General features: G+C 38.5%; 2 protein-coding genes across 2 annotated transcripts; both read left to right on the top strand.

The window, feature by feature from the left end:
- LOC124156458 (nuclear transcription factor Y subunit beta-like) lies at positions 1–4,627 on the top strand. Its single transcript, XM_046531023.1, has 2 exons — positions 1–142; positions 3,326–4,627. The coding sequence occupies exons 1-2, from the start codon at positions 131–133 to the stop codon at positions 4,061–4,063; spliced, it is 750 nt and encodes a 249-aa protein (XP_046386979.1). The 5' UTR covers positions 1–130; the 3' UTR covers positions 4,064–4,627.
- A 3,478-nt stretch (positions 4,628–8,105) lies between these two features.
- LOC124156459 (ADP-ribosylation factor-like protein 2-binding protein) lies at positions 8,106–14,502 on the top strand. The gene is made up of 5 exons (XM_046531024.1): positions 8,106–8,219; positions 8,295–8,402; positions 12,125–12,231; positions 12,650–12,735; positions 13,555–14,502. The coding sequence occupies exons 1-5, from the start codon at positions 8,201–8,203 to the stop codon at positions 13,721–13,723; spliced, it is 489 nt and encodes a 162-aa protein (XP_046386980.1). The 5' UTR covers positions 8,106–8,200; the 3' UTR covers positions 13,724–14,502.
- The last annotated feature ends 518 nt before the right edge of the window (positions 14,503–15,020 follow it).

Raw genomic sequence — 15,020 nt, 5'->3', positions numbered from 1 at the left:
TCAGGCAGTCGAGTGAAGAAGAAGTCGCATTCAGGCGATCGAGGAGCCACCACCGAACGCACAGCTCTTCCTCCGAACACTGTTCACCCGGGATAAAGGCGCCGGACGCCCCCTCGGCGACACCAACCTCATGGACTATAAGGTAAAACAGGCTATTTGTGCGGCGGAGAATGGTCAAAACCGCGAGGCAGTTGGAGAAAATCCCCCGTTTGGAATTATTTTTACGAGCGTGATGCGCCCGCTCCCCGCGGGCTTCCCCCGCTCTTTTCAATGCAGATCAACAGAGGGATAGGCGCGTTTCTAAATATTAAAATGCAGAAAAAAAGGCAGGGTCTTATGTACAAATTTAATTGGAATGTTCATGTACAAAATTTGAGGTCAGAGGACCTCTTTAAACACAACATTGGAAGTAATTACACTATCCTCTGTTAAACGCACATGATGACTCATACTTACGTATCAACAGGAGACTTGAATGTGGAATCAGCCGCATTTTGATAAAAGTTATTTAAAGAATGCGAGATATTGTTGCAAATGAACAAATGTATCAGTTTGTGCGCCGTTAACGTCAGGAATATTTACCGGTTTGTTTTTTTTAATTATTTAAAAACCAATTTTAGGAAACAATAGCAATATTTAGGAAGTAAGATATGCCGTCGCATGTTCTCCGATAAATTCTGTGCATTTTGGTACCTCATTTGTAGAGTTTGGTTGCGCATAAGTTGAGAAAAAGGTATCTATACAGTAGAAATAATATAGAAGATCGGTTTGCTTCCCGGACGATTTTTTCGACCCATACACTTACCTGCGGGGCGAGGGGTTGTGCCCTAGCTCTTATCGGAATTATTCCGATCGGTGTTCCTTCCGAACGGTCAATTCAAACTGGTTAACAACTCGATCGGAATATGTTGGGTTTGAAAATTTTCATTCCAACGACGATATGAGCCCAGGGGCGGAACTAGGAGTTTTGTCCGGGGGCAAATTTGAGTTTTCCGCACCCCCTCCCTTGATCCCCCAGCCACTAAAATAAAATTAATCCGTAAGATATTTTTTATAGATGCGGTAGTTTAAACTGCTATCAAAAATATTAATATTATTCTTAAATAATTCACATATTATTATCTATTGTTAAATAATTTAATTAGAAAATTTAAATATTTTTAATAGGTTTTTCAAAATTTGCCCCCCCTCCCTGAAATCTGCCGCCCGGGGCACGTGCCTCCTCTCCCCCGCCCTACTTCCGGGCCTTCATGAGCCCTCGTAGTCAGTCATTGGGGTGAACATTTCCAAATGAAACTAATTTCGATCGTGTTTCATCCAATCAGAAATAACTACTTGGAATAATAATTTCAATCAGTGTCAAGCATATCATTGTCCATTCTCCAGCGGCGCATGTACTGGGCTCGAGGGAAATAGAAAATCCCTCTCAAAATGAGGAAAATTGAGAAATAATAAAATAACATAGTCTGGATTATTTACATCAATATGTATAAAATAATAAAATTAATTGCCACCACGTCAGCTGCTTCAATTGGCGTGTTGCGGAAAGTTTTACATTAGCCGTTAACCTATCAGAAAAAATTTAGGTGCAGAGGAACAAATAAAATTCGGCCCTCGTAGTCGGAGATTTGAATGCCTGATTTCGACCTATAATTTATTGCAGTGCTTTGCTGCTAAGGGGATGAGAAAATGTTAATTAACTCTTAGGCAAAATAATTCTGTCATTGTAACAATTCTATCGGACGCAGAAATGTGGTGTGGCTCTAAGATGATGTTTCCTCGACGCTCTGAAAGATAATCCTCATTCCCAACGGTTAATTCCGATTTCTAAGGTACGTTATCATAATTTCTTATATTTGAAAATTCTCTCAAGGGCTCATATCGTCGTCGTAATGAAAATTTTCCCACTCAAAAAAAATCCGATCGCTATGCCAACCAATCGGATCAAACTTCCGGAATGTAAAGCAATCAGAATTATTCCGATAAATGTTAAGCACGATCTGCCAAGCCCATCTACATCGTAGCCGATATTCTCCTTGTCAACGACGTTCATCTGTCAGGCTCGAACTTCTTCTTCTTCTGTCCCTCCGATATTTTCCACGTCCTATTTTGCTAGTAAATCGGCCTACCCTTCTCGAATTTCATTTATGTACTGATATCTCCGTCTTGGAGCAGTGGGTGGACTCGGATCCCTTTGACGACCTCAAGAGCTATGCAGGCGGCAGCGTAGCTACTAGGAGAGAGTGGATAAGCTAATGGAATATAAGCACTTATTCTAGTCCATTGGCCTCGTAAAAACAATCCGCACACTTGATGTAGACGTGTTCAAAAAATATCAAAATAACATGATAATTTCTCTATCACCAGTCCGCCATCAGCGGTACTTTCTCTTAGGTCTTGTGTCAGTATTCTCTATTATCTCTCCGCCTTATCAGGGCCGGATCAAAGGGGACGCCAAGGGGGCCGGACCCTGGGCTACTCACCAACCCAGGGCCACCCACCAAGCTTGAGCCTTCCGCCAATGTATAGGTAAATCTCACAAATCGGAAAAAAAATACCATCACGTGTGAGGGGATTCGAAGTGAAGCTGGGTTTTTTAGCAAATATGTCACCATCAACATTGGCGCTAATAAATGCTGTTCGCTGAAAATGTTGTTAATTGCATTTCTTGTTATTACGTTACCAATGGCAACACCTTGAAACAGTGGGCTTCCCACCAAAATGGGCCCCGAGTCTCCCACATCCCATAATCCGGTCTGTGCCTTATATCGCCTTTCGCTAAGAGACTCCGATGCGTTCAAGACGATAGAATCGACGCTGAAGAATTACGTTCAGTCGGATGAGGAACTCCGTGTGGTTCTTGAGCCGGGTGTAAGCGGAGAAAGCGGATGGGCCTTTGCGCTTGCACCAATCAGTCATTTGGAAGTCTTCCGGCAGCCTAACTTCAAAACCTTAAAAAAAACTTCAGCGCACCGTGCTGCGTGGAAATTTAGGCAAAATGTCGTTTTTTCTTTCTTCGAAACATAAAATGGATGTAAAACCTTACGTTCGTAGTACTGATTTTTTCAATGAAAAAAATTCCTTTTGTATACTCTTCTTTCATGTAAAGGCCAGAATGTAGAAAAAAATAGCAAAAACTTATCCGTGGGGAGCACTTTGCATGAGATTCTAGTATCTACATGTGGTAATATTTTACATAAAATAAGTTATGCTACCTAATTATTTACACTTTATTATTACACTAAGTATTACGAACTATCGAAGAAGATCAGCTATCAATTTACTTACCATTGTATGTGTTTCATATTGTCCCTCCCCACTATAGATGACCTCTTGCCGAGCGGCTCTCTTGGCCGCGTGGTTACTCGTCGTTGTGGTCGGGCAGGTGACTTCTGCCACAACCGCTTACCACGGCGTCCGCACCCACGCCATCGCCTCTCGGCCGCGCCTCCGCATCAGGCAGACCCCGGGACAGCAGCCGGTCGTCTACAGCTTCCAGCCACAACAACAGCAACAACAGCAGCAACAAGTGCAGCAACAGCAAGACGCGCCCTCCGCCGCCGCTCCGGCCTACCCCCAGTCCAGCCTCATCTATTACCCGGCGCACAGCTCCAACCCTCTAGTGGCTCAGCAGCAGAGGCTGCAGAACCCTCAGCAGGCCGCACCGAACGCCCAGCCCTACGCGCAGCAGCTCCTGCAACAGCAGCTGTACCAACAGCAGCAGTTGTACCAACAACAACAGCAGCAACAACAGTTGTACCAACAACAGCAGCAGCAACCTGAGCTACAGTACCAGCAACAGGACCCGAACCAGCCGATCAGGTACATCTTGGCGCAGCCCGGACAGCAACCTCAGCTGTTGCAGAGGCGCCCGTTCGCGGAGCAGCAGGTATTAGCGCAACAACAGGCGGCTTTGGCGCAGCAACAGGCGGTGTCGGCGCAGCAGGACCCGCAGGCCTCGGCGGCGCCTGCCCGCCCCGGACTCGGCGTTTCATTCTCGCCCGCGACGGCCGTGTCCACCATCAAGTTCTCCAACCCATACGCCAACTACTCCTACGGATAAGTGCTGCTAACTTCGGCGCAGTGAGAACCGATTATTTTCGGCTTGGACGCGTTTTGAATTGACATTTTCTTCGATCTTGTAAAACATTAGATGCGTTGCCAGGGCAAAATATTGATCCCAGTATCGAAAAATTTCGGGAGGAGTCAAACTTGCTGGAAAGCATGTCATGAATTGGCTCCTCGAGTGAAAATATAAACAGTGTGACGTCAGTTGCATCACGGTTAATGTTACCAACACATGCCTCAATGATGAATTGTATTATGTGACAAAACTGTTTAAGTACATGATTGAGGGACATTTAATTGACAAAATGCTTGCATGGATACATGCAGTGCCTGGAATTAGGGTCTTGAAAAGCGGTTGAGCAATAGCTATTTAGGATGAGAACCTAACATCGCAACTTGTCTCCCCGGGTAAATTCTGCTCATTTGGAAATTCATTTTGCTTTGAAACGATGCTTTCGCCTGTTGTGGAACCAAGGTGATACTCTTTCAGAATTATCCATTGGGCAAGTCCCACAGGGTAATTGGATGGAAAAAGTGACTGTATATTTTGCCTTGCCTTGCTGTGATTGAAAATAAATTAAAAAGATATATAATATATTTTATTACTATGCATGTTTAACCTTTGAATTTTTAACTCGATAGAAGTGCTAAAGGGCTAGTCCTATTTGATAAAAAAAATTTCCTATTTCAGTATTTGCACTTTCTATTTTTTTAAATTATCAATGCTTAAATGAGCTGATGGGAGCAATAATGACCTTATAATACTCTAAAAGCGTGTATTCAAACGACAGGTTTGCCCTTTACTGCGTCATTTTCAAGAATGCATATCGCCAGGTGAGCCAGAAAAAAAAATCTACTTAATTTATACCCTTGATTATGACACAGTAAAGTAGGGGTGATTAAAGTAGTTGTTTTAGGGTTCATAATTTATCGCGGCACCTTGGTAGTGTGCAACACAGCGATGAAGCGATATACATTGACAATTAGTTTTTAGATATTCATCAATTATATTTTTTAAGATTGTTCCTTAATCTGGTAGAATAAATACTTTAACTGGAAAGCCACCTTAAAAATAACCATCTTTTTAATTTCTTGAGATATTACGGGGGGCCGCAGCCCCTTTACCCGATCCCTTAACCCTCTGCGGTCCAACGTCGAGGCTGGCTCGACAAGCCAAGTGCATCAGGCGTAACATCGAATTGAGCTCGTCATCACAAAGCTCGACCATTATACAAGGGAAATGTCTCAAGAGATATCACGCATTGAACATTTTCAAAGATAAAACTATTTTATTGAGCATGCATAATTTTACAAATAGTGGACCTTTACGTAAAACAATGAAATATGAACGTTTAAAAAGTCAGCAATCAATCCGGTCAATTATTTATATTATTCTAAAAATTAATTTGGGACAGACTACTTGAATAAAAAAATTAGACCGAAAAGGGTTAAGCGTAAATGACAAGGTCATATTTTCCATTCATTTCGAGGGACAGCTCTAAGGAAATGGCGGAAGAAATCACCGCGATCATTTCACGCGATCATTTTCCGCGATGGCTAGAATGATGTAAATCCTACACCTTTTTCCATCTCTAGGCGCGTCCCTTTTCCTGTCGCTAAAACCATCGCTGGCGCCGTCTTTCAGCCAATCAGAACGCACGGCCGCTTCCAACGATTGTGACGCCACGTTTGGATTTTTATTTTGCACGATTGAAAGTTGTGAAAACGGAAAGTGACGGAATATATGCGATGGAAAAAAGGGCGGTGGGAATAACCGAATGAAAAAGAAAATGATGTGTGGAGAGATCATTTAGATCTTTTGATCCCTGAAAACCTATCGCTGGAGCTGCTATCACTCTGAGGGACTGAAAAAAAATTATCATCTTTTTCAGGCCTTTAATCCTCCTCTGCAGTGAAGGTCGGGTGAATAAACGTTGTGTAGACTATTACAAAGCCATCATTATCACGCCGATATCCCACAAAGTTGAGCCAGAAACTGTAGAATCGTTTTACTTTTCCATCTCCCGAAGTTCACGTTTCCATATAGGTTTATTCCACGTCCACGCCATTACTGCTCGTTTCAGTTTTGGACTATTCATTCCCGTTAATATCAGTTTCACGTCACAAATCAAAAGATGCACGAGGGGTCCTATCTGCATTTTGATTCTAGTGAAACAAATACTTTGATTGGAGAGCCACCTTAACAATGACCATCTTTTCAATTTCTCAAATAAATCATGGATATATGATTGACTCAAAATTAGTTTGAGGCGAATTTTTAGACTAACACTTCCAAGCTTGTGAGAAGCTTAAAATACAGTGCCTATCTCGTTTTCGGGTGAATTTGAAAACGGAACATAATAAGGAAGGAAATCAACACATTTCGAATCTTATACTTTTCACTGCCTTATTCCATGAATTTTTCCTATTTTATATTTAATGTTTTTTCCCACTACTCGGTAACAAAACGCTGAAAACATTTGAAACACGTTATTTATTATTGAGTGCTGCGTGGTTACTGGAACTGGAATGTTGTTGTACAACGAAGTTGGATAGGGCGCGTATTCCTTCAATAAAAATATGTACAGCTTATTGGCGCTCTTGATTACACCTCCTCGTTATTGACCAAGATACCAATAATATATAGCGGGATACCAACATAAGTTTTTAAGCGCTGTCGTTCCTTTCTTCGGAAAAAATTCATTTCATTTATTATCACTGTCATCTTTGTACTTAAAATGCTTGGTGGAATTTAGGGATTGCCCTGAACGAATTGTCCATATTTTGATCGGAAATATGTAAATTATACTTGTTTTTCCAAGAAATCTTGATTTTATTTTAATTTTTTTAGGAAAAGTTTAAAAATTTATCTGCGGTTTTTATGGAATCGTTATCTGCCCAAGAGTTTTCAATTCATGAATCAATGTGGAAGGCTAAATTCTGCGCTTAAATGTGTTATCTGGGTTTGGATTAAAGAACACCGTGAAATGTGAATGCTAGCTCCAGTTAGTGCTAGTTCTTTATGATAGTAATTATCGGTTTTCAGTAGCGATGACATATTTTGCCTTCATTAATGAGGGAATGGTGTGACAGGTATTCCTTTTGTTTCTATTTTCAGTAAATTCTTTTATGTTATCAATAAAGTGTCGCTAGAATGAATAATATTTATTGTTTATTGGATATTTCGAGTTTCTTTCGTTGTGCATTCCTCATTTTTGTTTTATAGAACATATTACACAAGAAAAAATCTTTATGCCATAGCATTCAAATATTTATTTACGTAAAAGAAGATATTTCAGCATTTCCATAAACATTAATTATGAAATATACCAATCAAAAAGTAGCAAAGTTATATAATATATTAGTCACATATAATTTTTAACGAGATATTTTCCAATTATGTATTTGCATGTTGAAATATTAAGTATTACGAATTATTCACATTAAAAAATAAACGAGTAGCTATTGAACGTGGTCGGAAGCCCCAGAATACCATTTATTTTTAATTGATATGCCCTCAATCGCATTAACTTTTTGTCTGCAATCATATTTTGCTTGAATAAATAACAATATGTCGATCCTATAGAAATTACCGTTAAATATTTTATCATTTGTCATTACCTGTTGAATTTTCTTATTTCTATCTTAAAATAAATACTTAACGGCAGTCAATTGCTGGGTAAAGGAATGGATATTGTAATTTTTTTGTTCGACGCTGTTCACAATTCTCAGTTCATTATGGAAACTCTCTATTGATGGTTAGTTACACTGCTTAAATAGGTGAATCTCGTCGTGAACGTCATACAAAACCATAAAGCTCTCTAAAATAAAAGTTTTTTCTCCAGGATTAGTTAAATGTGATCTAAATAATAGTTTAGCGCCAATCATAAATCACGTAGGCATTGTGTTCAACACTATTATTCTGATTCTGCTAACCTCTCTTTGAACTCCCGCGCAAATTGTCCATAGAGTGTTTCGATTGGTCTCGATCGTCTCGATCCACTCGATACCAATGATGTATCGATCCTTTCGACTTTGTTTATGTTCGATACTTCTTAGCGGCGTATTTTGGATTTTGTTTCGGGCAGAGACACTTCTGAATTTCAAGTTAAGAAAATATTATTGACAAAATATGACGAGTTTATTCAGAGGTAAAAACGATAGTGTTAGATATTATATTTAACCAAACGTAAATATATAATGAGCAATGTAATATATATTTGCAGGTTTTGATGGTGATTCAAACGAAGAAGAAACGTACACGAACAGCTTTGTTAGCTCAGAGGACGTACAGTTTGACACTATAGTTGGACACATTGAGGACATTTTAATTGGTATGTGAAGAAAAATTAGTGGGACCATTATGAAATATTTGTTGTTTTCTGGTCTATTGTGCGCGTCGAGTTTTCTTGGCGTTTCTTTATTAACGTTTTGGTCACTATCAAATAATGAATAATTATTTAACATGGTGGGACAGTGGCGCAGCGATAAACCCTCCCCCCCAAAGCTCAAAGAAATTTTTAAGTTTAATCCATTTTACTTAATTGGATTGATATTACTAACAGAATAGTGTAAGGATTAATAAAATATCCCTTCGAAAGCCGTAAAACTCACCATTTTGAACCATTAATCTTAAACTTCCACAATTTATTGATCTCGCACCTACCGCTTATACTGGTGGGTATTCCATGCCCTAATACACCCCGGTATTAGTCGCACCAACCCCCCCCCCTCCCCAGCCTCAATTCCTAGCTGCACCCCTGTGGTGGGAAGCATACATATGTAATAAATATCTTCTCAATTTCATGTATTTTGTGTGTGCACTCGTGTTTTGTATAAATCAAATTAAAATACTTAGATATTATAGAAAATAAATAACCACAGATTGAAGTGTCAGATAATTCCTAATGCTGATGGGAAAACATGTAATTTCTAGCCAACTTTTGACAGCTTAATTTGATGGATGGTGATTTACTTTGCTGCAGACTGTAAGCGATTTCGGGCTTGTGTATATTAGTCACTTGGTCATCACAGCATTGTTTTCTGGACTTTAAAGTAATAACTTTGAAAACCCCTTGCCATACAATGTACTTCATACTGGGAACATATTATAAGAAAGACCCTGAATACAAATATTCAGGGTCTTTCTTATAATATGTTCCCTAGCGTAATACCATATCTTGCCTCAGTGGCAGATCCGTAGAGGGGGTGCCCCCCCCCCTGGGGGTATCCATTTTACACTAAAGAAAATGATAATTTAGTTCAGTTGTCAAATATGTTCCGGAGAGGAGAGCCCTCTAGCCCCAAGTTGTCCCTATCCTGGATCTGCTGCTGCCTCGCATGCATTTTGTACATTTTCCATGCATTTAGGATTGCAATCGCTATCAGAAAGATTTTCACTCTTACAATAGTATGTTGAGGATGGTACTATGATCTACATATTCTTCTGCTCAAACAAATATCTCGTCTAATATCAAATGAACTTCCCCTCTTTTTTTTCTACTTTTTCTATTCCTTTTTGGCAATGGTCCATCTAACCCTTTTTAACTTATGGCATAGGTTTTGATAGTGTGGTTTTCTCTCTAAAAACCATACCATCTATAACTACATCTGAATTAATATTTTTTAGCCTGTAGTTGATTGTTGTGACAGCAGGAATTCTTTCCAGAAATGTGAACATTTGCTGATTTTCACTGAGAGAGTTAACGTCTCAAGCGTGTGCGACGCAGCATATGCGTCCTCGCTATTCTGTTCCTATACGGTACTTTAATCGTAGGTATTTTAATCGCCCAGGGTGCTATAATTCGGAGGCGCTGGAGCTTTTGTGCACACATTGTGTGAAATATTTTTAGCATCGTAATCCCTCACCGAAAAAAATTTCAAAAAATTATATTCTCTAAAAAATTGCTTGAACTTAATAATTATTAATATGTATTTACAATTCTCAGAGCTATTTACTTTTCCTTGCTCCCTGTATGCCGTGTTTAGTAGTAGACCAGTCTATGGTTTTTCTCAAAACAGGGTCTTACAAAGGTTCGTGGGCAGTTTTACATCTGTATCTTGTCTTATATCTCTTTATGTTTTTCTCACTCACTACACACTTTCTTCTTTCAACCCTAAATGTTTCAATATTTGTGGGTTTGGTTGAACAAAATGCCATCAGGTTGATCGAGCACATTCCGTATCGGTATCCGAGAGCCGTCCTTTGTGCTTGTCTAAATTCTATCCTGCTATGATTTTGTGCACTAAGATTCAAATATTCACTAATGGGCAAAATTTTATAGTGGTGAGGATCTTTTTTTACATCTTCCTTCCTCTTTCTATCTGCAAAAAAGAGAAATTTGGTGAGCAATGAAAACTTTTCCTTTCCCATTACATTGAGAAAAAATGGAGTTTCGAATACATGTTTTCTGATAAAATACAATCTGAAGATTTGTTTCTTATTTATTCCCATCAATATGAGCAAACCTAGAAATAATATTATTTCCACCAGAGTTGTGGGAACCCATTTTTGAAAGCGCAATTATTTTTTGCGTTGTAATTTTCTTTGTAAATTTTCAAGACACTATGCCACGTAGCGGTTTGTCTCAGTCACTATAATTGTAATTATTTCATCATCAAAAAATAACTCCAATTCCAAGGATCCTTTAAACGAATAGGCGATATTTTTTTCAACTAAATCACACGCAAAGGTTAGAGGCGCATCTTCACAGCCAATCTCTTCCCAATTATTTTCTTGAAAATTCACAGAAAAATGAGATGGTATAAATCTTCGAACCTGGAGTCAAGGGAGTATCCAATTGCAACTTCCGAATTCGTATCAGAGCATTCTGCAGTCTTTTATTCTAGAGCGTCAAGCACAGGCTTCATGGGACCACTCACGAGAGCTAGAAGGCATGGTCTACTAAGGAGGGGTTCAGATACGGAAGGGGCCCAAGGCCAAAAAAAATAAAACCACCAAAGCAAACGTAGGCATCAAAAAACTCCAACCCTCAGCTTCGAACGTCATAAATAAGATACCAAATGCTGGCAGGTCTTTGAGGTTCCGAGAACTATAGAGTGACAATGCCTGGACGGTCCAAGCCTTCACTATAATTGCCACCATGAAAGAGAAAGGATGAGGCAGAAGAGCAGATGATAATGAACTGCAGAGGAAGGCATTCACCATCCCCACATAGAACACACAATCGCTAAGAAAGCACATAAATCAGAGCGTAGGTGGAAGACTATCTTCTATGAGCATCCACCAGATGCTAGCAGAAGCATCCTGGCATCAGCTGGAAAAAATATTCTAAAAGAATACGAGCACACCATCAAAGGCAATTAAGAGGCACAGAACGAAAGCAGACAGATATGTCTCACATATATACTCACTAAAAGTACATACGTGGAAGCTTAAGAGATAGGAATACCTAATGAAACATTCAGAAACCTATGGTGTGTCGCACACGCTTGAGGCATGGCATTCAGAAGATGCAGACGGTGTGTCTCACACACTGAGAGAATGACCATGGGCATTTAAAGTCACGCTTGAGAGGTTAATGTTCTTAAATTGACTTTTGTTGACTATCATGGTGAAAGCCTACTGATATTCAGGCTTTCTGTATCCATTTTTGAAGGAAATGGGCCCAGTAACTGTAGGTTTAGCATTCAGGAATGGCATGCAAGCGGCATTAGCCTATGAGGAAGTTGAAATCATTCGCAGAACTGCCTTGGATAATCTGGGCATCAAACCCCTGCCATAGTTTGAATTCCTTGTACATATATTCATTAAAAAACATGCATAGGTTTTTGGTCCTGAGGAATTAAGGGAAATGTAACTATCAAAATGGCAAAGGTAAATTTTATAGAACTTATGTAGGTACTTTAGGAATAGGAATATTCCTCCAATTTTATGCTAGGTTTTTCTGTGGTATATTTCCCATGGCTATGTTAATTCTGTTTTGCTTGCTTCTTACTGTACAGATTACATTCTAAAACTCTGTATCATGTTTGTTAATTTGTTATATGTGTATCCATTTTTCTGTGAGTAATTGTATCATATTTATTGTTTCAGACCAGGACTTCCAATGTTTGCAAAGAAGCTTCCTTCAAAAGTATTGTCTTGTATTCACCAGGGATGAAGAAAATAAGTTGGAATACATGGAAATATTTAGGGAATATGTAAGTCTATGATCTTTCACATTTTATACAGATTTTCAGTGCTTGAATTATTTCCAGTTGTCATCTTTGGGAGATTCTTATTCATAAGGTACTTACTTTGTTTCCTAAGCTTTCCCAATGATCGCAAGCAATAATGATACAGATTGTGTCTTAGTTAAGTCAAAGTTCAGCTGCTACCTGAAATGAAAGCTAGTCACAGTTCTTTTATGTGAATATGATTTCTACCCAATAATCCATCCTACATAATAATCAGTCGTAACATTATGGCCATTTAAAAAATTATGGTCAAGAAAGTGCAAAATTGCACTATAAAGTAACTAGTGTAATTATGCAATTCATTGGTAAATAAAGCTGTTTTTCAGATCGCTTCCCTTTTTTTCATAAAAATAATGAGATGAGATGCTATTTATTTTTTCAGACAACTCTCATTGAAGCATATATAGAAGAGCAACTACGACGATTGATCCCATCCTTTTCCATGCAGTCATTTATTTCTCAGTTAGAGTAAGTATCATGAAGAAAAATACTATTTATCTTTTTTAAAATTTATGGTGACATGTTAGATGCTTCTCGGTGATAAGGTCGGTAAGTGATCACATTGCATCAGTACAGCGGTTCCCGAACTTTTTCTTTCCATACATTTTAGCCGCGACCCCTTAAAAATGGTGGTCTAAGTTTAAGTACATACATAGTTCACCATATTATTTGTATACATCTCGCGACCCCTTTCCTAACGGCCCGCGACCCCCAGTTTGGGAACCGCTGCATCAGTACCTTATTTGCTGCTTATGCTTTAGTGAATTAGTTGTCTTTTAACCTCATGGGTAGTTCTGAAATAGAAATGAGGTTAAGTGAAGAACTGTAAATTAGACTCTGTTCATTTTATCTTTGCGGGTGAGCTGGTGTGGCTAAAGCCAGTGGGGGTGAGGGGAGGGAAAGTTTCTCGACGTATGACTTTCTCCTTGCCAATCAGCCAACAGTAGGCATGGCCTAGCACCTCGGAAATTCAGTCACTCTTAGACCTCCATCGTGTTAACAACGTGCATCTGCTTGCGGAGCATCAGCATTATTTATGAGGTCTAGTTGTGAGTGTACCTTACCTTTGTGAACACCCACAACTTTTTTTGGCTACAGCTTTGATTGCGGAATATTTAGCATCATGATGATTATGTCAGCCTTTATGGAAGTATGGATGGTAAATATTTTTCAAGCACTTGAGAAATAATAGCTTTTAAACATTGTTTAAGGAATATGTGAGTATGAAGTGGTTGACTGGTACTGGCATAAGTTTTTAACAGTTTCATTTCAACTCTTTGATTACAGGAGAAGAAAGAATGAAATTGAAGGCGAGGTGTTCGAGTTGCTGATTTCCTTTTCTGATTTCCTAGCTTTCAAAGAACTGATTTTAGATCACCGTGCAATGCAAGAAGGGGAAATAAACAATCTTGGTGATTGCATTGTTGTTTCATCTTTGAACAGTGCCGAGAGATGACTGTAATACCATCAGTAAGGCTAAATGTAACTTTTGCTGTTTTTGTGAAATTCCAATAAATCTATTAATTTTGAATCCTTTTGAAAATAATTATGAAATAATGTTGAGAATCACTCATTGATCAATAATGATTTATCTTGAATGGAAAAATATGAAAATTCATCATTGGTCATTGAAACAGTTTTGGTCATTGCAGTGATGGCTTTGTAAGGAATATTTAATAATTACCATTTGCAGTAAAAGAGGGTCATACTTTTTTTGTCTCTTTACAAGTGTTTAATAATCACTTTTTATATCCTTTGAGGTGAACTTTCAGGTGCTAATTTTCTTATAAGATGTGCCATTTTGTAGAGTTCTATGCTGAAAAATGTGGCCAAACATAAATCAGTAAATAATTACATATGTGCATTTTATCTAAATGTATTCATCAATTAAGATGTATTTAACTAATTGGTCAAAGGCCTAATATCCTATGTGTTTACATGTTTGGCTTTATATTCAATTCATTGCATTATCAATAATGTATATTGTATTGGCATGATTATATTAATGGTATTTATCTTATTGAAATGTATCCCTTATAAATTTAGTCTCCACATTTTAAAGTTCTCTTAGTTCGTGTCTCTTTGCTGTGCATATTTGCACATTAGGTATTAATTTATACATCAATTTATGCCAGTGATAAATTGTGCACATGAGATGTATTCTTCAAAATCGATTCTGGTATTTGTCCTCATTGTCTGATTTTTATTGCTCAATTATATGTACCTTGAAATGAAGAGTTCTTATTTCATCTTCTCATTACTATAATTAATAGATACTTTTTTCCTAAACTTATACTTATTATAATTTAGTTACCTGCTCTTTGCATGTGGAAGAGGTTATCGAACTTCAGTTTACAAGTGGTAGGAATACAAAAAAAAAGGAGCAAGAACTCTTAGCTGAGAGAAGAGAGAGGTTAGGAGGACTCTCAATTTTTAAACCTTAAATAGCATATGAAGTAGGCATTGGAAATGAAGTAGAGATGAAGCCAAACCTCCCAAGGTCATCGCTACCAAGGAGGGTAAAAAGGCTCTAATACACTGAAAGAATGACGACAATCGGCTTATTATCCAAGCACAAAAAGGCAATGCTAGGTGGTCACGGTGAAGGAGAATACTGACACAGGATTTGCTCAGATGAACACAAATACATACCGTCAGTTATAGTCGGTCCAAGGAGCCAAGTTACAATGCCAAATTAAGGACCTCCTTTACCAATCATCCAACCCACCTATTAATTATTGACCTCCCACTCC

This window comes from Ischnura elegans, chromosome 3 (assembly GCF_921293095.1).
Source record: "Ischnura elegans chromosome 3, ioIscEleg1.1, whole genome shotgun sequence".
Lineage (NCBI taxonomy): Eukaryota > Metazoa > Arthropoda > Insecta > Odonata > Coenagrionidae > Ischnura > Ischnura elegans.
The sequence above is the reverse complement of the archived record's forward strand: the minus strand, read 5'-3'. Positions and strand labels throughout refer to the sequence as shown.

Bases quoted from the DNA above. Each gene is read 5' to 3' on its own strand.
- LOC124156459 (XM_046531024.1), top strand. The intron at 8,403-12,124 runs GTATGTGAAGAA...TTATTGTTTCAG, and splicing joins CATTGAGGACATTTTAATTG to ACCAGGACTTCCAATGTTTG. The intron at 12,736-13,554 runs GTAAGTATCATG...CTTTGATTACAG, and splicing joins TCATTTATTTCTCAGTTAGA to GAGAAGAAAGAATGAAATTG.